At 32.6% G+C, this 21,501-nt stretch overlaps 1 protein-coding gene across 5 annotated transcripts; it reads left to right on the forward strand.

Annotated features, from left to right (window-relative positions):
• Positions 1–2,094: 2,094 nt before the first annotated feature.
• NUDT12 (nudix hydrolase 12) lies at positions 2,095–20,991 on the forward strand. 5 transcript variants are annotated; one of them, XM_051994941.1, is made up of 8 exons: positions 2,096–2,468; positions 2,876–2,965; positions 10,906–11,117; positions 12,384–12,970; positions 13,612–13,779; positions 14,119–14,232; positions 16,629–16,828; positions 18,717–20,991. In XM_051994941.1, exons 3-8 carry the CDS (start codon positions 10,912–10,914, stop codon positions 18,825–18,827), a joined length of 1,386 nt encoding a protein of 461 aa, XP_051850901.1. In that variant the 5' UTR covers positions 2,096–2,468; positions 2,876–2,965; positions 10,906–10,911; the 3' UTR covers positions 18,828–20,991. The 5 variants fall into 5 exon arrangements, with proteins under 5 accessions (XP_051850910.1, XP_051850933.1, XP_051850901.1 ...); XM_051994964.1 differs by having other exon boundaries at positions 2,096–2,383; XM_051994956.1 differs by lacking the exon at positions 2,096–2,468 and adding an exon at positions 2,475–2,631.
• The last annotated feature ends 510 nt before the right edge of the window (positions 20,992–21,501 follow it).

Consider the following 21,501-nt stretch of genomic DNA (forward strand, 5'->3'; position numbering starts at 1 on the left):
ATTATGGTGTGACTATACTAAAAAAATTATCGTTTTGGCCTTCTGGTAGACAGATCTTATTTGTAACATTTCCACCCAACCCCACTCACAAAACCCCCAAACCAACCACTCACTGCAGGCTCAGACCAATTCAGACTCAGAGACCAATTCTGCTTATAGGAGAACTAGAAGATCTAAAACTACTAATTCTAAATTCTGTGTGTCATTCTGGAATAGCTACGAAGGCTTTATGGATGTATTTGAGTCAGACTTAGAAGGATGTTTAGGATTGATATGTTCCAGAGGAGAGGTATGAATAGAGCACAGTGCCAAGAGAGGAGGGGTGGGATATAAAATAGCAAAGAACGGTTGCAGTACCAAGCCTTTGAAAAGTTTTGAGCAGAAAAATGACCTGCTAGAAGTAGTCTGATAGATCCTTAATTTATCAATGTCTGCATCATTATCATAATAAAAAGGTTTTTTATTAAGCGTCTATGATCAAGCACAGTGTTAGACCCGGGATAAAAATACAAAGAATGAAAGAACCCCTAGTTACAATAAGCTTGCCTTGACAATAGGGGTGATAAAGATATAGAAAAATACATTATAAATATTAAGTTCATAAATACCCTCACACAAAATAGTTCAAATGAAAAACAATTATGTGAAAGTTGGCACTAAAAGTTAGGATCAATCAGGAAAGATAAGCTCCTAGAGTAAATGATGTATGTATATTGTACTTAAACTCACTGTTTTGATGTTGCCTAGATATCACATTTGTGAAAGATAAAAATAGTAAATAAAAATAAATACACACATACACACACACATATAATGTGTATATATATATGTATATATATATATACATATATATATATATACATACATACACACACATACTAGCAACTGTAGGTGATACTTAAAATGATGAAGTGACCTATAACTCAGTGTCATATGCTTGCAGCCCCTACTTTAAATCGCCTTGAATATTTACTAGAACTGTTACTATAAGTCTCCACGTGGCTCCTAAAGACTGTTAAGTAATGGGACATGTTATTCACAGGCAGTAATAGGAATAGATCAGATCTTTCAAAGAATAATCTAATAGGGAGGTTAAAATTCAGAAGAATGGGATGAATCTCTAACAGTACTTAACAAAACACATCTCCCTAAAGTACGTTACAATTTTCTGACTAGGAAATGATAGTTTTAAGAGTCAAATGCGGCCTTAGCTATCACTTAGTAGATCTTCACATTTTAGAGATGAACTGTGAACAGGAGAGATGATGAATTACCCGAGTTCACCCTGTAAATAGTAAGAGAAATCCAGTTCAGTCCACTTCAGCATTTGTTTACCTGAGATTCAACAATAGTTACTATATGATTCTCTTGTCCATTACTCCATGGCATCTTGAAATTTGATTTGTCCTGTAATTGTATAGGTAAAAGGGAAGTAGAATGAATAGCATTACAAGAAAGCTAGAGGACAGCTAAACAGTATAGTGGAGAGAATGTTGTAGTTGAAGACAGAAAGACCTGAATTCAAATTTTACCTCAGCTATTCCTAGCTTATCGGTGTGGTTACCTGTAGAATTGAAGATATTTCATGGGATCATTAAGGGGGTCAATGAAATAAAAGGCTTAAAGCACTTTGCAAATACTAAAGTATTATAAATGCTAGTAAAGAAAGCATTTCAAATTCAACAGTAGCTGTATTTGATTTTTTTTTAATGCTTTTTTCCCCTTATTGAAGGCAGGAAAGACATTTTTTTTTTTTTTTTTGGAACATGTTTAAGCTATGAAATTACTTAATGGGTACTAGCATTTATTATGTATGTAAGGTTTCCAAAGCACTTTCACAAATATTCTCATTTGATCCTCATGACAATCCTGACAGAAAAAAAAAAAAAATACATGTAGAACAACCTTTTAAATTTAATGTACATCAATATTTTTCTTCCCCTTCTCAAGTCTAGACAAAATCACACGAAGATTTGTGGAATTTGCCGACTGAAATCTTAGAAGAGCAGGTTGAGGTGCCTCTGAGAGAATGTCGGACTTCTTTCAGAGAGCTTAAGTGACCTGTCTCCGTGACACAGCTAGTAAATGTTGTCTTCCTGACTCCAAGTACAAGGCTGCCGCAAAAACTCTTCCTCACAAGTATCTACTTGATGCTACTCGATGCTGGTGACAAGTCCTACCTAGGTGGGCCTCGGCAGAAATCTCTGCCTTAAGCGCAACCTATCTCCTTACAAACCACAATTCCCATAAGACTCTGCACACCGTCCGCCCCGAGATCGGAAGTAACCCGGGACTTCCTCCGAGACCGGGAAAAGTGGAAGAGAGAGACTCTTTCCCCGCCCTTGGGCTACGTTTCTGCAGCAGCCGTTCTGGTCGCCTTAGGGTGGGTAGGCTTCCCCGCGGTCGCTGCCGGTGGGGGCCCACTCTTGCGAACTTTCCGGCTGGCCCTGGCATTGCGCTGAGTCACGGTGGGTGGCCCAGCGGGGCGGGTGCTCATGCGCGGGACCCGGAGGCCTGAGGCCTCAGGTGCCCCCCTAAGCTAGAGGGAGGGCTCGGCCTGGGGGCGGTTACGGCCGAGCCTGTGCGGCTTGGGGTAAAACTACCACCACTGAAGTATCAGCCGCTGTGAAGGTGTTCAAAGATAAGCCTTCAGGGGGGCAGGGGTCAAGAAAAGGAACTCCATTTTAAAGCACTCTAAACCTCTAGGAATTTAGGGGCTCCTGGGACCTTGTGAAGCCCAAGGAGGGGGTTCTGAGGCCTAGGGTGAATTACGATCGCAGCTGATCCCCACGCCTAGAGGGAAAAGGTTAACTGGCGGAGTTGGGGGGCGGGGGAAACCTCGATCCTCTTCCCAGACTGCCCCTCTTGATTTCAGACTACACCGAGAAAAAAAAAAAAAGAAAATCATGCAAGGAAACGACCCCTCTGGATAAATCGCTATCTCATCAATCAACCAGCATTTGATGTAAGCGCCTATTGTGTACCAGGCACTAGCCTAAGGGCTAGAAATACAAAAAAAAAAAAAAAAAAAATGCGAATGCCCTTTTCCTCCCAATACACAAAATGTGCAAGACTTGTTAATCGCCCCTTCCAGTCCAATTCTGCCAATTAATGTGGCAAAACTCGTCATTTTATAATGTAGAAATTATCCCTTAATTTACTTTTTTTGGTTAGATTATTCTTATACCTGGTAGGGAGCCAGAAGTGAAAAGAAATGATATATAGTTAAATTTAAAAATAGCATTTTTCTTTCATTCTCTCCTAAATTCTCATTTTTCTTTGCCAGAAAACTAAAAACATTGGAAAGCCAGGTTGTGGATTTCAAATCCTAAAGAGTCTCATTTTATTGCCCAAAAGAAATAGTATTTTGCCACCATGGTTTAATATGTAATCAAATGGAGGTTTTTTTTTTTTTTTTTTTTTTTTTTAAACAAACTTTTATTGATTGCCTATGCCATGAGGGATGTACTTTATCCTACGGGGAATAAAAAATAAAAACTATGATTCCTTAACTCAAAGAAGTTTAACATCTACTTTAGAAATCCACATTACAAGCATAAAAATGAGAATCTTATTTATAAACTGTTATATTAGAAATGTAAGTAGATACAGATTCCGAGGTGGAAAGTATTGTGGTGTAGTCCAAGAGCATATAACACTGAATCAGGAGAGGAGACTAGTTTTGAATCCCAATTCAAATACCTTTGTCTTGATCCATAATTTCTGAGCTTCAGTGTTCTGATCTGTAAAATGGGGAGACATTTTCTGTTGCATTTATTTCACAAGGTTGTTGTGAAGTTCAAGTGAGATAATATATAAAATGCAAAAACCTTAAAATATATTTGTATTATTTCTGAAGAGGTAGTATGGGATTGTCAAAAGAATCCAGGACTGAGTCATGAGATACCCTATTCAAATTATGCTTTAATGGTTATTAGCTGGACAACCACTATAAACTCTTGCCCTGAGCTAGTTTCTTCATTTGTACAATAGTGATGATAATACTTTCAGTCTCTGGAGATTGTGAGGAGTATGATTTATAAAGCTTTAAGTGTCATTTAAATGTTAAAATATTATTGATTTAAAGAAGTGTTGAAAGTTAGGATAGGGTAGTCTATCAGGAACTTCTTGGATAAAATGAATTCTGACCTTACAGAGTTATTAAACTAGGATCACATCTTAAAGAATTTCCAAGTTTAAAGGAATCTTCAATGGCCATCTTGTACATCTCATATCTGAAAAAGAATTGCCTTTGACAACATTCGTATCAAATGATCTCCAACCTTTCTTTGGAGACCTTTTATTAGGGATTCTACATTGTTCCAAGCCAGTTCCAATTTTAGACTGCTTAATCCTAATTTGCTGGGAGAGAATATTGGGATAATAACTTGTACAAAAACAGACATTGGAACATTTTGTGTAAATAGAAAAAAAGATTGGCTTTCTAGGCAGAAATAAAAAGATCATATTAAAGGGGTAAGGTAATATGATTTGATGGATATCCTTCAGTGAAAAAAAAGTAGATAATGTTTTAAATTAAAGACAATGAGGAAGCATAGTAGATTTTCAAGATATTATAAAAGCAGTGTATTGCTTTGTACAGGCTAAGCTCTTAAATACTTGATTTTCTTGAAAAGAATTCAGGCACTTAATCCCCATAACAGCATTGTATAAATCTGAGAGACAAAGAAAATGGTCAAAATTGAGTAATCAGTAATGAGAGAATTAATTAGATTAGTTGTTATGAAAGCAGTTTTTAAAAATGTTTTATAGAAGCAGAAATAGTTGAGTTGAGTTTTTTAGGAGTAAACTGTAATTTTTCAGCCTTAATTTTTTTTTTCAATATCTTCTAATAGCAGAAAACTGCAATTTAAACCAATTTAAGTGGTCGTTTGTGATAAAAAGTATTCTTGATCTCAACATTCTTATCAGTCCACCATCACCATATCCTTCTTATATATAATAATTATCCACCTATAATATTGTTTTACTCCCTGTACTTTTAGTAAGTTAAAAGTAACTGCCTAAATATAAACAGTCCCTCATTTATAAATAGGTTGTTACTATAAGTATTTGTCAGTTTCTACAAAGATAGACTACTATAAAAGCAATACTGCTTATAATCATAATAACTCACATTTATAGTCCTTTAGGTGTATAAATAGGTCCTTTAAAATGCCCCATTTAATGCAGATATAGCTGAAAATGAGATGATATGAAATAGTGAATAGACTACTGGGTTCAGATCTTCTCTGATAATAGGTGTGGGACTCTGGAAAACTGTCTTAAGCAACTACCAAGGTTTATCTTCGAAGTTATAAATAGATTGCTTTGCTTTGGTGGAGGAAATATAGGAAAGTATACTTTTGCTGATAAAATCTTAAGATTCTTCTATAGTCATGCCCCTCCCCCCAACTTTAAAACTGTCATAGTTCTTTCCTTTCATTGCTGAACATAGAAGAAAAAACCTATCTACACTAGCTGTTTTCTCTTCATTTCTACTCCTCAGTTTACACCATAGTTTCCTTTTGCTCACCAGTGGACAGAAACTTCTATGCAGGGTTACAAGTAATTTATTTACTATATCCATTAGTGTTTTTTTTTTTTTCAATATTCTCCTTGACTTAATTGCAGCCTTTGTCATTGTTGACCATTCCTTCCTCCTGGATATTCTTCTCCCAGGGTTTTCATGGCTGACCTCTCTCTTCTTGCTTGTGTGGTTATTACTCAAGATCATTATTTATTTACATAACCTATCCCTGGATGACTCTCTAGCCTCTGTTCTGGGCCAATTTCTTTCTCTTTACGTTCTTGGTGATCTCATCAGATTCTGTGGGTTCAGTTTTACTAAGGTTCAAATCCTGCTTTAACATATAATGTTGGTCACTGTGTGTGTGTGTGTGTGTATGTGTGTGTGTGTGTGTGTATTAAACGAAAATCATGAAAAAAATAAAATATATCTAATTTTAGAATCTTGATTAAAAAATCTTTTTATATCAATTAGAGATTAGACGCAGGTTTTTTTTTCCATTAAAAAGGAAATTTGATATTTTAGTAATGTACTGATTTCTAAGCACCAGAATTTGGAATCTTTGAACTTTTGAGGCATTTACAAAATTGTAAAGTGGAATTTAACAGAGAATTTCTGTTTAACAACTAAACAAACCCTGTAATTTTGGAAGTTTTTTTTGCCCCCTCAAACCTATAGTCTTTCTGAATAGCACACTTTAGATAATAACTGCCCCACACTTCTTTTTGATTTTTCTTTTTCAGTAGATTTCTATTGACACATTTTTATATTACTTAAATTTCCTCTTATATCCCCCTTCTTTTTTCCAGTGGACCATCCCTTATAAAAATCGAAGAAAAAGAAATGTGGAGGAAAAAGCAAAATAACTCAGTGCGTTGAAAAGAAAATACACTATCTGCAATGTGCCCTATAAATTCCTCCTCTAAATAGTTAAGCAAAATAAATTCCCGCATAGCTACATCAAAAACTGTATGTTTATTCGTTTTATGTTCATTCCCTCTAACAGAAGTTCAACAGCTTTATTCTTTTAGACTCATTTATCTTGGCATTGATAAAAACTTCAAAAGTCTCAGTTACTTTGTTGTGCCACAGTTTCCTTTTATTGTTCTGCCTCAGTCCCCCTGGTTGCAGCATCCCACTCTTCCTGACTATTAGGACTGATATAATTTAGGGCTGGCTACTCTAGGGTAATAAATTGTAAATGTTCAATCTCAGATAAGGGGGAGATCTATTTCAGACATCCTTGCTCCTAAGTCCTAAATTATCAAGAATTTATGTTCCTCACCCCCCCCAACCTGTCAGAACCAGAATTATGGTCCCTTCCTGGAAATTCCCACTCACCAGTGTTCGAATCCACCCTTGCCTTTGTCCCCGCTGATCGCCAGCGCCCTAAAAAAAAAAAAAAAAAAAATTGGAACTCACATTCCATGCTAAATTCTTTGAGAGGAAAGTCCAATTCAGGCCTGGGGGAAAAATGGATTCTGATCTCCCCCCCCCTTAATCCCTCCCCCAACTCCGACAATCTCTCCCTCTCAAAAATTCAAATAAAACATTAAAAACTCTCTAATCTCTATCTTGCCTCAGTTTCTTCAGCATTACAACTTTTCTTTATAATGTTACCTCTATATAAATTGTCTCCTGTACCCCACCACAACCTCTGCAGAGGAGTTGGAGTAGATACCTTCTTATAACTTGTATTTGTGGTACAATTCATTCTTTATAATTTTGTCATAATCATTTTCAATTGTTTTGTGATTGTTGTAGTTGTTGTATATATTGTTTCTCCAACTCTATATCATTTTGCATCAGTTGAAGTAATCTATATTCCTCTAAATCCATCATTTTAATTGTTTTTTGTAGTACAATAATATTCTCTTACATTCATGTGTCACTTTCAAAAGTGAATGCAGAGCCTTACTTTTTGTCAATGGAGAATGTGGTTAGCATAAAATGTTAGACTCAATAGATAAGGACATTTTATCTATCTCAGTTGGATAATTCCACATTCCTTTCCAGAATGATGGTGTTATTTCATATCTTTACTTATAATGCATTGGATACCTATCTTTCTATAACCCTTTCATCTTTGACTAGTCCTATCTTAAATAATCTGCCGATTTTCTGGTTGTATGATGAAACCTAAAAGTTGTTTTGATTTGCATTTTTGTCATTAGTGATTCAAAACATTCTTTCATGTGGTGATTAATACATTTGCAGATATTCTTTTGAGAATTATTTATGTAATTTGACCAGTTGTTGAGAAATGACTTTTGGTCTTATGTATTACTATTAGTTGGATACCAAATCCTTCTAAGAGATTTTTGACAGAAGTTTTTTTTTTTTTTTTTTCCCTTACTCAACTGCTTCCCTTCTAATTCTACATGCATTCATTTATTGTGTACAAAAGCTTTTCAGTTTCATGTAATCAAAATGATTTATTTTATCTGTTGTAATTGCCTCTATCTCTTGTTTTGTTAAGAATTTACTCCTATTCATAGCTGTAAAAGGTATATGATTTGCTTCTCTTCTCATTTTTTAATAGTATGATAGTTAATATTCAGGCCACATATTCATTTTGAATTTATTGTGGAATGGAATATGGTGTTTGTTTAAGTCTAATTTTTGCCAGACTGCTTTTCAGTTTTCCCTTTAGTTCTTGGCAATTAAGTAATTCTTTTAAAAAATAATTTATGTTTTTTAATTTATTGAACACTGGGTTATTGAGTTGCATTATTTCTGATTCTCTTTTGTCCAGTCTATTCTATTGATCCACTTATCTGTTTTTAAAAATAGTGCTAAATGATTTCGATGATTGCTGCTTTCTAATATAGTTTGAGATATGGAAATGCTATTTATCATTTAGACCTTCTTGGTTGTTTCAGAGAAGTAAAGGCTTAGACTACTAATATCACTTTATCAATACAAAGCATCCAAGAAGAACTTGTAGGGCACTCTGATTTGGCTTATGAGAAATAGTGAGCAGTTTAGGCAAAGGAATTTCACTCCACTGAATCAATCTGAGCTATCTTCAGTATCTGTCCTTGTTGACATCCTTCCCCTGCTATGACTAAGTTATCTTTTTTATTAACTGTTGAATAACCTACTAATCTCATTTTGTTCTAGTTTCATATCTAAACTATCTAAGAAATGACCTCAGAACTAACCCAAAGCATCATATTTATTCACAAATATTTGTTAAGTGCCTGAGATCAGATTTGAACTGAGGTCCTCCTGACTTCAGGACTGGTGCTCTATCCACTGCACCACCTAGCTGCCCCAAAAATATTTCTTAATCCTGGTTCGAATATACTTAAATGCTAGGAAGACCCTTAATAATCATCTGGCCCAACTTTCCTGTTCTATAATTGAAGAAATTGAGGGACAAAGACGCTAAGTAGACTTTCCTCAAACCACATGTAATGGCAGAGTTGAAAAAGAGAATCCAATTTCTCTGATTTCAATATTCTTCCCACTATAACACAGCTTGAAAATTGACAATTAAAAACAGTAACTACTTCTGGCTCAAATGTTGTCAATTGTAATTCTTCTACAACTTACTCAGTTTTAGAGAATTTATGTAGCCAAACAATTATTCACCCTGTAGCCAACTGATCCTCTCTGAACTGAACTAGATTAGTTCTCAGAAAATAGAAAGTCTTTCCTCAGACCCAAAACACAAAACCTTTTTAGTATGACAATACCCACTTAATAGCCTGAATTCCACTGTCATCACCTTTGAGAATTCAGTGTTTAATACTATGTCACAAAGAGATATCTAATTAAAATTTTTATTGTGATAAATCACAATAGCATTTTTGAAGGTTTACAAGTCACTTTCCTTTACAACAATTTTTAGATAGATAGTATAAGTTTTATTTTCATTCTACAAATGAAGAAACTGAGATTCAGTGGGTCTAAGTTCTAATACAGTTTGTATAAGAGCCAGGATTCAAGTCCAGATCTGGTCAAACTTCAGAGCTAATCCTTTCTCTTCCATATGCTACCTTGTCTAAAATGTAAATTTTCAATAAAGGTCCTAATTAAATGAGTTGTGAATTGTTTCCTTATGAAATAGCTTTCATAACAATGTTAGGTTTGAAAGGAAACTTTGAAATCTTCTAGTCCAACAATCTCCTTGTTTAATAGAGGAGAATATTAAATCTTAGTGAGGTAACTTACCCAAGATCACATATCTAGTAAAAAGTAATGGGACTTACTATACCTTAGTGTCACTTTTTAGGGATTCATTTGTAACTGGAGCTTGACTTCTGTCACCAAGGAAGCAAATATTTGTACTAAACGGGAAGAGGAAAGGCAATGGGAGGAAGCATTTTATAGCAACTATTATGTGCCAGGAACTGTACTAAACTGTTTTTTTTTTTTAAACAAATATTAACTCTTTGATCCCTGCAAGGTAAGTGCTATTGAAGTTTTAAAGTTATAGAAATTGAGGCAAACAGAAATTATTATCTTGGCTGAGGTCACAGAGCTAATAAAACTATCTGAAGCTGGATTTGAACTTAGATCTTCCCAACTAGTGATAAGTGTCACCTGAATTTGTCTTTTTTAAGATGCCATGTTTTTCCAGAAATAATCAACCCAGAGCATTCAGGAGACTCTAAATATATTAAAGACAAAACCTGCATGCCCCTCCTTCCGCATCTCAGCTGACATAAGTTGTTGGAAAATAAAACAGACACTAGCCAGTCTGTGCCAGGCTGAAAAAAATGTTGTATAGCTGGGGTCTTTTGAAGATAAGTAGATCTTCCTATCTTCATAGTCTTGTGTTTCCCAAGGGAAAAGAATGCTACTTTTGCCATTGCCTTGCTTTTCTCCTTTGGGAGAGGTTACTAAACAGTTTCTCCTTTGTCATGCCTCTTCCTTTTCTCTCCTTTTGTTGTACTGTCATAAATATCCAAACTTCTGTAAGGATGGTGAACTCTTTGGATCCCACAGACATATTCATTTCTCATGTAATAAAACTGGTTTTCACAAAAAGTGTCTTGGTGTTGTGATTGTCTTTTAACACTAGGCCTGGCACTCCATTAGGTGTCATCAGCTACTTCTAAAAAGAAGGAAAAGAAATATTCTACTGCTTATAATCATAAGAGCAATTTAAATGCAAAAAATATATACTACAAAAGAGCTATACATGTTAGGCCATCAGATTTCAGTTTTATTAAGCACAAGAACCATATATTTAGCATATTTCTACATATTGAAAAGTACTAAATGAATAATACTTCAATAATTAAACTGAATTCCCACTCTTAAAAATCTGAATGCTAATTATTTTTATATTACTAATTAATGCATAGGTAATGATAAATCAATTCATGATTTAATATATTTGTTTTGTTTATTTTATTTTAAAGGAGAGAATGGCTACTTTTAAGAGAAATCTCAGACAAGAATTGATTTCCCAGTTTCACTCATTAGCTGCTGAAGGAAACATCAGCAAGTTATCAGTAATTCTCAATCAATATCCATTTCTTATAAATGAAATTTCTGAAAATGGTTGGACTGCCCTAATGTATGCTGCAAGAAATGGGCATCCGCATGTTGTTCAATTTCTGCTGGAAAAGGGGTAAGCATAGTAGTAGCAAATACAGTTTTGTGTTATGATAGATTACAGCCATTTTTTCTAATTAGAAATTGTTTAAAATATCCCATCAATTCATTTACATGAAAATGTAGTTTTCCCATAATACTTTTAACATTTGTTGCTATACTATTGGAAAATAAAACAAAGAAATGCTTTTAGTATAGTAATTCAGAGAGAAAAAGGTATCAGAATGTAGTAATAAGAATAGCAATAGCTTATATACTAATACTAATTATATATTAGTATTAGTATATACTAATTATGTATTAGTATTAGTATATACATACTAATTATGTATAAAATGTTTAGCATTTTACAATTTCTCATTTGAGTCTCACAACAACTCAGGAAGGGAGATGTTATTATTATCCCCATTTTATAGATGAGGAAAGTTAGTAGACAGGTTAAGTGACTTTGCCGGAATCACAGTCTGAGGTCAGATCGGATCTCAGCACTTTATGCATTGTGCATGCATCCAAACTGCATTCCAATATAATAGAGGAATACTTTTCACATCCTCTCAGTTTTCAATATATGGTACTTAAGGCAGAATACGACATTTTTTAAAAATTTCTGAAATATATGCCAGATCTTCCAAATTTTCTGAGGTGCTTTCTTTGGAACAGATCTTAAATCAGTCAGCAGACTTACTAAGTGCCTGATATATGCAACATATTTTGCTGGTGATTGGAGATACAAAAATAAAAATGAAAATTTCTGCCCTCAAGGAGCTTTTGTCTTAGGAGATAATATGTCTGAATGTAAGTATATTCAAAGTAAATACCAGGTCATTTCAAGAATAGAAAACTAACCACCACGGGGATCAAGGAATTCCTCTTGGAAGGGAATTGTAGATTCTAAGAAGCATAGGAAAGAAAGTAATACATTCTAGGCCTGCAAGAACGCTTATGCAAATGTGCAGAGGTGAGAACTTGGATGCTGAGTTTGTATAGAACCCAGAGGTAATGGAACAGACACAAATTGAACATTCTTACAAAAATTGGTGGAATTCTGTAGCAAACTATAAAAGAATATTTATGCTGTACAACACTTCTCTGAAATATTATAAATGTATTTTAAAGTTTTTTCATATATTTATTAAAAATTTCCCCAGTATAGCAACTAGTCTGTAATCATTAAATAAATATAGAAGGATGATAAGATGGACACTGAAAACTTTTTGTTGTATGAGTGGATAAAAATGTTATACTTACAGTTTTCCCTCCCAATTCTTTCTCCTGTCTATAGGTGTGACAGGTCTATTGTTAATAGATCAAACCAGACTGCACTGGATATTGCTAAGTTCTGGGGCTATAAGCATGTATCTACCTTACTGTCTAAAGCCATGGGTGTACCGAAACCATTTTACCTGCTCAAAAAAGTGGAAGAATATGAAAATTATTTTAGCAGGACACTTCTAGACAGGAAGAGTGAGAAAAGAACAAATTTGAAGTGGCTGTCAGCTAAACAAAACCATCCAGACACAGTCTATATCCTTTTCTCTGACTTAAGTCCATTGGTTACATTGACTGGCCAACAGCCAGAAGTGAGGCTTTGTCGCTTGAATTATCTACATATAAAAGATTATATAGCTAATCCTGATAATTTTATCCTAATTTTTCTTGGGGTAGAACTTGGAAATAAAAAAGAATGTATTAACATTATGATTAGAGAAGATACAAAAGAGGAGGATGAGGATGAGGATGGGTTGGTTGCTTGGTTTGCCCTTGGTATAAATGCCATCTGTGCTGAACAGTTTAAACAAAGACATGAAGACTGTTACTTTCTTCATCCTCCAATGCCGGCTCTCCTACAGTTGAAAGAAAAAGAAGCTGGTAAGATGCAAATTTTACCTCATCTTTTAAGGTAATTGGTCTGGTTATTAGAAGAAAACAATTTGGGTGCTGTGCAGCTCTTAGTTGGAGAACTTATGCATAAACAATATGCAACATTTGTGCTTGGCAGTGTCATAAGAAAATGTTACTAAAGGTTTCTTAGGTATATGAACTAATTTATATAGACCTTTAATTATTTCTGCCTTAAAAAGCCAAGAAAGGTTCATTGGCTAACTTCAGGTATCTTCTGTGTGCATGTTGCTCACCAGGGTCATTTGTTTACAAAGATTTTTGGAAGTTGAATATAATTTAGAAACTGCTTATATAATAGAGCCTATATCAACTTCAGTTCATTATTATACAAATAAAGGTGTATTCGTCAAATACTCTTTCCTGAAATGTAAAAATTATATAAAGTAAAAACTGTATAATATGATGGGCCCATGAAACAACACTAGAGCTATAAGAAGATTCAATTTATTAGGTCAAAATGAAGAAGTTTTATTTTCTTTCATTATGTACATTTGAGAAAGAAGTTATCAATGCAGACCCAAAAAAGCCATTTTATCTTTATGTTAGCCATAGGAATGTTTTTGCTTTGTAATTTCTCTAATTATGAGTATTTATATTATTTCTTTAAGGGGTAGTCGCTCAAGCAAGATCTGTTCTTGCCTGGCATAGCCGTTATAAGTTTTGTCCAACATGTGGAAGTGCAACTAAAATTGAAGAAGGTGGCTATAAAAGAGTATGTTTAAAAGAAGACTGTCCCAGCCTTCAAGGAGTTCATAACACATCCTACCCAAGAGTTGGTAAGCCTTTCTTCTTAATTACAATTTTGAATGCTCCTCTTGCAGAAGTATGGGGGTTATGGATATGGAATAATATATATGCTGTTATTCATAATTGATATACTGATTGATATTGCTATAATGCTTTTTTCCTTTTTAATTTTTGTCACAAAGTTTGGATGGGCTAAGGAAAGATTGAAAATTTATTTATTTATTTTATTTATTTAAGAAATTTTTTAAAATAAAACAAAATTAGTCATTAAAAATCATATTTAAAACACTCAAGCTAATTAGTGTCATTATAAGAAAGAGTCATCCAGTTAGCCAAGTTTATCCTAAGCTTTCATTTATTGATTTTAGATCCAGTAGTAATCATGCAAGTTGTTCATCCTGATGGGAACAAGTGCCTTTTAGGAAGACAGAAAAGATTTCCTCCTGGCATGTTTACATGTCTTGCTGGATTTGTGGAACCTGGTAAGACTTTTAGATAAAAAAAAAAAAAAAAGTATTTTCTTACAAGTGTTTATACTTTTAAGTGAGTTTCTTAAACTCTAGTTGTCACAAGCTAGAATACTTGAAATATTTTTATATTAATATATTTTAAAATATTTTTATTTATCTTCTTAGGAATTCCTATTTTCAAATTAATGTCTGTATATATGCATCACATAGATATATATTGAAAGAAAAGATATTACGATAATTATATTTCAAAACTATTTCCATAATTGTAATAATCTTCCTTAAATATAAATTTAATCAATTCTATTTAGAGATACTCTCATATATTTCAGTGTAGTAAAAAGGATCTTGATCTGAAGAGAATAAGTTTGCTACCCCTAAGCACATACAAGGAAGGGATTTATATAACATCTGAAATTATTCCTAACATTGTTTTTTAAAATTGAAATTATGTAAATCAAATATCACAATACACTAGGAAACTCTTAAGGGTCAAAGTTTTGAAAGTCTCTCCTCTCCATAGTACTTTGGTTCAGTATATAGAATTTTTTTTTGAATTTTATTCTGATGAAATGCATATATTTAGGCCAGGTAACACTTGTACTTGTGTACATTGTTATACATAGTAGGTATATTCCTAAAGAGTCTTGGTAAAGTTGAATTATTTTTATAGGAAACTTGTTTTCTTTTTTTTTCCCAAAATAAAGCATTATTTCCTAATTTATCTTTTCTATAAACATTTTTCCTATTGGATTTGCCTAAAATTAATTGCTTTATATTCTGCAATATGCCTTCTAGCAAGTTTGAAATAAAGTTCAAACCCTACAAAATCTTTTCTCAGTACTTTATATTCTCATTCGTTTAGGTACTCCCTCCCACAGTGTGGCTCACAACCATCTATACTTGGGTAGATGTTCTGCTTCTCTGCCATGTTTTAATAGTCTTATCAGCTACACTGCAAAACTGAATGATTATCTTGCCTCCCATATCTGACTACAGATTATTTCTAATGTCCAGTTGTTTGCTCCTTCCTGGGACTCACTTTTCCCCATTGATATATTCTCCTATCTGATGTCTCCCTGTTCTTTTCTTTTTTCCCCGAAGTTAGAGGACAAGTATCAAAGATCAGGCATCATTAGGTTTGCTAAGTAATCATAGGACAAAATCTCTAACATACAATTCCTTAACCAATACCACATAACTTCTTCTACATTCCTTCCTATACATTTTTCACTGGGAGCTCTTCTACTACTACTTCTTTTGCCTACCTCCAGTAGCATGGTGGAAATAATTAAGTCATTTTCCCCCAGCTAACTTTCTTTTTAAGTTAAAAGCTTTTAAAATTAAATTCTAATATTTTAAAGATATTAATCTTACCAGTTTTTAAATTTAAATACCATTCCCAGATAACATTTTCTTAACCACCTCTTCATTTACCATTTGGTGGTGGGAGTCTTTTTTTTTTTTTTCTCAATGCTCATCATCAGTAATTTAATTGAAAAAAAAAAAAAAAAAAAAAAAAAAAACCAACCCTTTCCCCCAATCGATTATAAGCTCCTTGAGAGCTGGGATGTCTTTTGCATCTTTTTGTGTTCCCAAAATGTAGCACAGTGTCTGGCACATACTAAGTGCTTAATAAATTTTTATTGATTGAAACTGTATTCAAAACCTTTCTAGCATAGTTCCAATTACTTGATTGACAGTGTACTTCATATTACTCTCTTTATTGAATGTGTGTGTGTATATATATGTGTGTGTGTTTGTGTGTGTATACACATCTAAAGTTATATTTTGTATTTACAAAGAACTTTATGTGTATTTAATAAAAATGTATTTTCTTTCACTTTTATTTCCTGTTACATGTCTCAGTGAACAGTCTTCTAGCTTGTTTTCTCTATGGGGTAAATTAGAAAAAATTTAGGAGGAAAAAAATATTGTTTTATGGTATAAAGTTTTTTCAAATATGCAATATCAATAGGGTACACAGTAGTTAAATGATGTGAAAATAATGATTTTTACTAGCAATAACTTTTACACACGATTAAAAAATGTCAAATTAGATAAAGAATATGGCTTTTCATACAAACATATACACATGCACATATATGACACATATATACATTCAGCTAGATACACACATTATATATAATGATTGTCAATGAGAGACTACTATCTTTATCATTGGGAAAGTCATTTTCTACGTTACCATTTTAATGCTTTGTCCATGATCGAAAATTGTTCTTTTCTTAAATGCCAATCTAGTTTTAGACTTATTTCCCTGACTATAGTGAGCTTCTATAGATAACATTCAAAATGATTTCCTGTCTTCTGAGTAATTCAAAGTACAAAATACAATTCTTGCTTAAGGTGTTTTCCTCAGCCACTTGTTCTTTGCACCATTTGATTAGGAGAGACAATAGAAGATGCTGTTCGAAGAGAAGTGGAAGAGGAAAGTGGAGTCAAAGTTGGCAGTGTTCAGTATATCTCTTGTCAGCCTTGGCCAATGCCCTCCTCTTTAATGATTGGTTGCTTGGCTGTTGCTATGTCTACAGAAATTAAAGTTGACAAGAATGAAATAGATGATGCTCGCTGGTTCACTAAAGAACAGGTAAAGTTCAATTTAATTTCCCTCTCCTCTTGATTGTTCCCTGACTGTATCGGTTTTAGAATAAAGTAGATAGGCTTATTTTTCTTTCAGCAAGTTGGTTCAGCATTTGTATTAATTCATATGGTTCACTGATTACTTTGTAATTGTAAATTATACATAGTAGTATAAATATGTCCACTACCAATTCAACTCATTGTTTGAAGTGCTCAGTAAGTCCAGCATCTTTTTGAGGGCAATGATTTTTTTTTTTAAATAAAATAATGACAATCCTTCTTCAAGTGTATGTTGTTTTTCTTTTTTTGGGTGAGGCAATTGAGGTTAAGTGACTTGCCCAGGGTTACAAAGCTAGAAGTATTAAGTGTCTGAGACCAGATTTGAACTCAGATCCTCCTGACTTCAGGGCTAGTGCTCTATCCACTATGCCACTTAGCTGCCCTTACTCAAGTGTATTTTTAATAGACTTGAAAATGCAGGAAAAAAATATTTTCAGATGAGAATTAAAGAAGAAATGCCATTTTCCCACATACACATTGTGTTTATCTCATGGATTAACAATTCAGGTGATTGTAGAATTCAGTTGACTTTGTATATTATAAAAGAGACATTCCACAATTTTGGATATATTTAAAACCTAGTTTTAAAAAAGAACCACATTATAAAGGAACATTTATGAAAACTTTTCAAAGTTCTATTCCTAAATAATGATAAAATAACAGGAAATTAATTACTCTATTTACATATGCACCATAAGAGTTGGGAAGACCTCAGAGGCCATCAGTTTGTACTTGGCCATGAATCCCTTTGACCAAGAAAAAAAAAGTTAGGAAGTTCTTTCTTAACGTTAAAACAGAATTACTATTCTTGAACTTTAGTATATTCATCCCAATTTTCATCTCTGGAGCCACTTCAGGTAAGTCTAAAGATGTAAAAATCCACCAGAATTTTATTATTTCTGTCCATTCCTACAGCTAAATTTCTCTAGTTCTTTTTTTTCCAAACTGACTTTAAAGTAATATTGCTTGAACCCTCTCTTAGAAAATATTGTCCATGTGACTATTTCAACATTCAGGTGATTCCAATAGACTTGTTCCTTTTTTTTTTTTTTTCCTGAGGCAATTGGGGTTAAGTAATTCATCCAGAGTCACACAGCCTGGAAGTGTTAAGTATCTGAGGTCAAATTTGAACTCAGGTCTTCATGACTTCAGGACTGGAGCTCTATCTATTGCGCCATCTAGCTGCCGATTCCAATATACTTGTGATGGAAATAGCCATTTGCATCCAGAAAGATGATTATGGGTACTGAATGTGGATCACAGCATAATTTTTTCACCGTTTTTTGTTATTTCCTTGCTTTTTCTTTTCTTTCTCATTTTTTCCCTTTTTGATTTGATTTTTCTTGTGCAGCATGATAAATGTGGAAATATGTATAGAAGCATTGCACATGTTTAACATATATTGGATTACTTACTGTCTAGAAGAGGTAGTGGAGGAGGGAAGGCTGAAAAAATTTGGAACACAGGGTTTTGCAAGGGTAAATGTTGAAAACTATCTTTGAATATATTTTTAAAATAAAAAGCTATTTTTCAAAAAGAAAAGAAAAATAAAGTATTGCCCAGAAATCTTTCTTAATATATTTGCCTTTTCTAGTGATTCATTTTATAATGGATGTCTTCTTTTAGATTTGGAAATAATTGAGTCACTAGCATTATGTAGCATTTAAATATTTCTGTTAACTCTTTACTGAAATATAATCATTATAGTTCATCTAAAGATGATGAAATTATTTAACTTTTAAAAGCTCTTTGTGATACAGTAAAAAATGGAGAAGTATTATTTGTCTAATTTTTTTGAAATTCAAACACAATATATTTTTGTATATTTGTTTTAGGTTATTGATGTTCTTACCAAAGGAAACCAACAGTCTTTCTTTGTGCCACCAAGCAGAGCTATTGCACACCAGCTAATCAAACACTGGATTGGAATGAATTCTAACCTTTAAATTCAAGAACCTGGTTTTGCAGCACATTATTTTGCTTCTGATTACTGATTAGTTTTAAGTCAATTAGAAATATTTTGTGATCTTCTGAAGCATCAAAACATCATCCATTGTAGCTTTCTTGAATTTTATCTGAGTGTTAACCATCTTAGGAACAGGAAACAATTTCTTTGTAAGTCATATAACTACTTCTCCCTAGCAAAAGATGTTTTCCTTGTAGTAAAGAAGCATGACTTTTTAAGCCATGAGAATAAAGACAAAAGAATTCAAAAAACTAAATTCTAATCGTGGCTATTCTAATGTTTCTTTTTAAGTCTTAGACATATCATTTAAAATGCATTTCATTTCTTCATCTGAGAAGTGAGAATATACTGGAGATTATTTTCAGTGGGAAATATTTTAAGAAAAAAAGAAAATATAAAATAAGCTATCTTGCAGTAATCATATTTTCATCTAATTATTCAGATTGCTCACCCATACACATAAAATTTTATTTTAATAGCCTGAGTTGTTATTAATATTCTGCTTATTTAGTCTAAGCCAATCTAGTCTTTAATTATTTTTATACTGAACTAAGACTAACCAATATTGCTAGTTATATTAAAATATGATGCTGTCCTTCAAGAATAGTTATTCAAAAGCATAACTGCGTGGGATATAAATCCAATCTTGAAATGAATCTGAGGGATGTAGGTGTCTCTGGGTGGGAAATATTTTATATAAAATTTGAAATGAAAACTGTTTCAAAGAGACTATATAAATTCTTGACAAATTATACTATATTTAATAAAAAGGTACATAGGTACTTTTATGTGTGTTATGTTTCCATTAGTTGGAAAAAAAAAATCACAAAAATAATAAAGATACATTTCAACTAATTTAAGAAACATTCTTAAGGTGTATTCATACACATATGTATTTTAGTATCTATTTGGGAGACTTCATAGAATTTAGAGTTATAAGAGACATTGATGATAATCCCATCAAACCTTTTCATTTGAAGAAATTAAGACCTAAAAAAGGAAAGTAATATGTCCATTGTCACATAGATCGCTAATGGTGATTTAATCACAAATTCTTGGACTGATTTAACTGCTCTTTCCAAAATACCGTGCTGCCTTTGGATGCTGCAATATTGTAATAGTACATGTACATTTTTACACTTTTTAATTTAGATATCTTGCCTCATCCTAATGTGCAACATTAAATACATTTTGAAATTATTTTATAAATCAATGTAGAAAAATGTCATTTTAAATCACAGGATGCAACCACTCTTTCAAAATCTAGAATAGAAAACTTTAGAAAATATATAATCTCAAACAAAGAGAAATTAAGTGATTCCCCTTGATAATGGAGCTAGGGCTAAATCCAGAACTATTGAAATATCTAGAATACTTTTGTGATATTTTATAGTTGTTTATATTTAGGAATTATTATTTAGAAGATATGTAGCCTAAATACATACCCAAAGAATACATATCCAGAAATTAAAATGGAGTTCCTTTCTATATCTCCAAAATCAAAAAACAGATTTCTAAATTTTAGGTACTCAAGACACACTTAATCTAAATAAGTTTTTTAGAAATCATTAGCCCTGGTTGTTTTTGTAATTGATATAAAATTCTAACAACATAAGTTTAAATACAAATTAAAACTTACACAGTACATTCCAATGTCTATTAAAGAAAAGCATATAGAAAATGATTTGCCTTATCATAAATTATACTGAGTAGAATTAAATTTTCCTTCCAAATAGTAAGTTCTGAAAAATAGTATTTAAATGATATATTTTTTAATATTTTCAGTTTCTAAAGGTACATGCTGGAAATTATGATTTCCATAAAGTTTACTTAATGTTAACAGCATAAGTTAAATAATTTAAAGATACAATTATAAAATTATAAATTTGGGGATATTTTCTCAGGGAAAATAAGTATCTGAGTAATTTTTATAATTATTCTTTAGTTATCCACCTCTGAGAGGTGAACATCCAAATAAAAACAATGTAGCCTATTCAAAAAGGAGGAGACTGTGTAAGTACCATATATGTATTGTGTTTTAAATGTATGTATTAATATATTAAAATGTTTGTTCACACATTTCCCTTTTTTTCCCAAATCTGACAGATTGCAAAAATGAAAATAAATTTTAAAATTAAATTTTATCATTTGTTCAGCATGTTTACTATTACTACATAGTGGGCACTTGTGCTTTGAAAAATATAGTGTATTGTTTTTCATAAAACTTTGGAACTTTGTGTTAAAAATAGCCTTGAAAATTATTTCCTTGGTGGAATGAACTTCAGGATTTTTATTTTCTTCTAAATCTTGTATATTATATAACAGCTCAATTGTTTCTGAATGTTATGGAGAATATTATGCATTCTACATATGCATAATATTTTTTGTCTTCTCCAGTTTTTCATTTTGAAAGATATATCTTATTGGTACATCTGGCAAAATGAGGGTAGGTGGTAGCATGATTGTGTCTAAATTTAGCTCTTTTATCATAGTAAAAAAAAAATGTACCTAATAAAGTAAAACAGTATTAATGGAAGGAAAGAAGTCTTCACATGAAAAAGATGTTTCAGAAAATCCATTAGAGATATTGTAAAAATGAATAAACAGAAGAGAAGCCCTAATATGAGGATTAACCACTCATAGTTATAATAAAA

Source organism: Antechinus flavipes, chromosome 1, assembly GCF_016432865.1.
Source record: "Antechinus flavipes isolate AdamAnt ecotype Samford, QLD, Australia chromosome 1, AdamAnt_v2, whole genome shotgun sequence".
Lineage (NCBI taxonomy): Eukaryota > Metazoa > Chordata > Mammalia > Dasyuromorphia > Dasyuridae > Antechinus > Antechinus flavipes.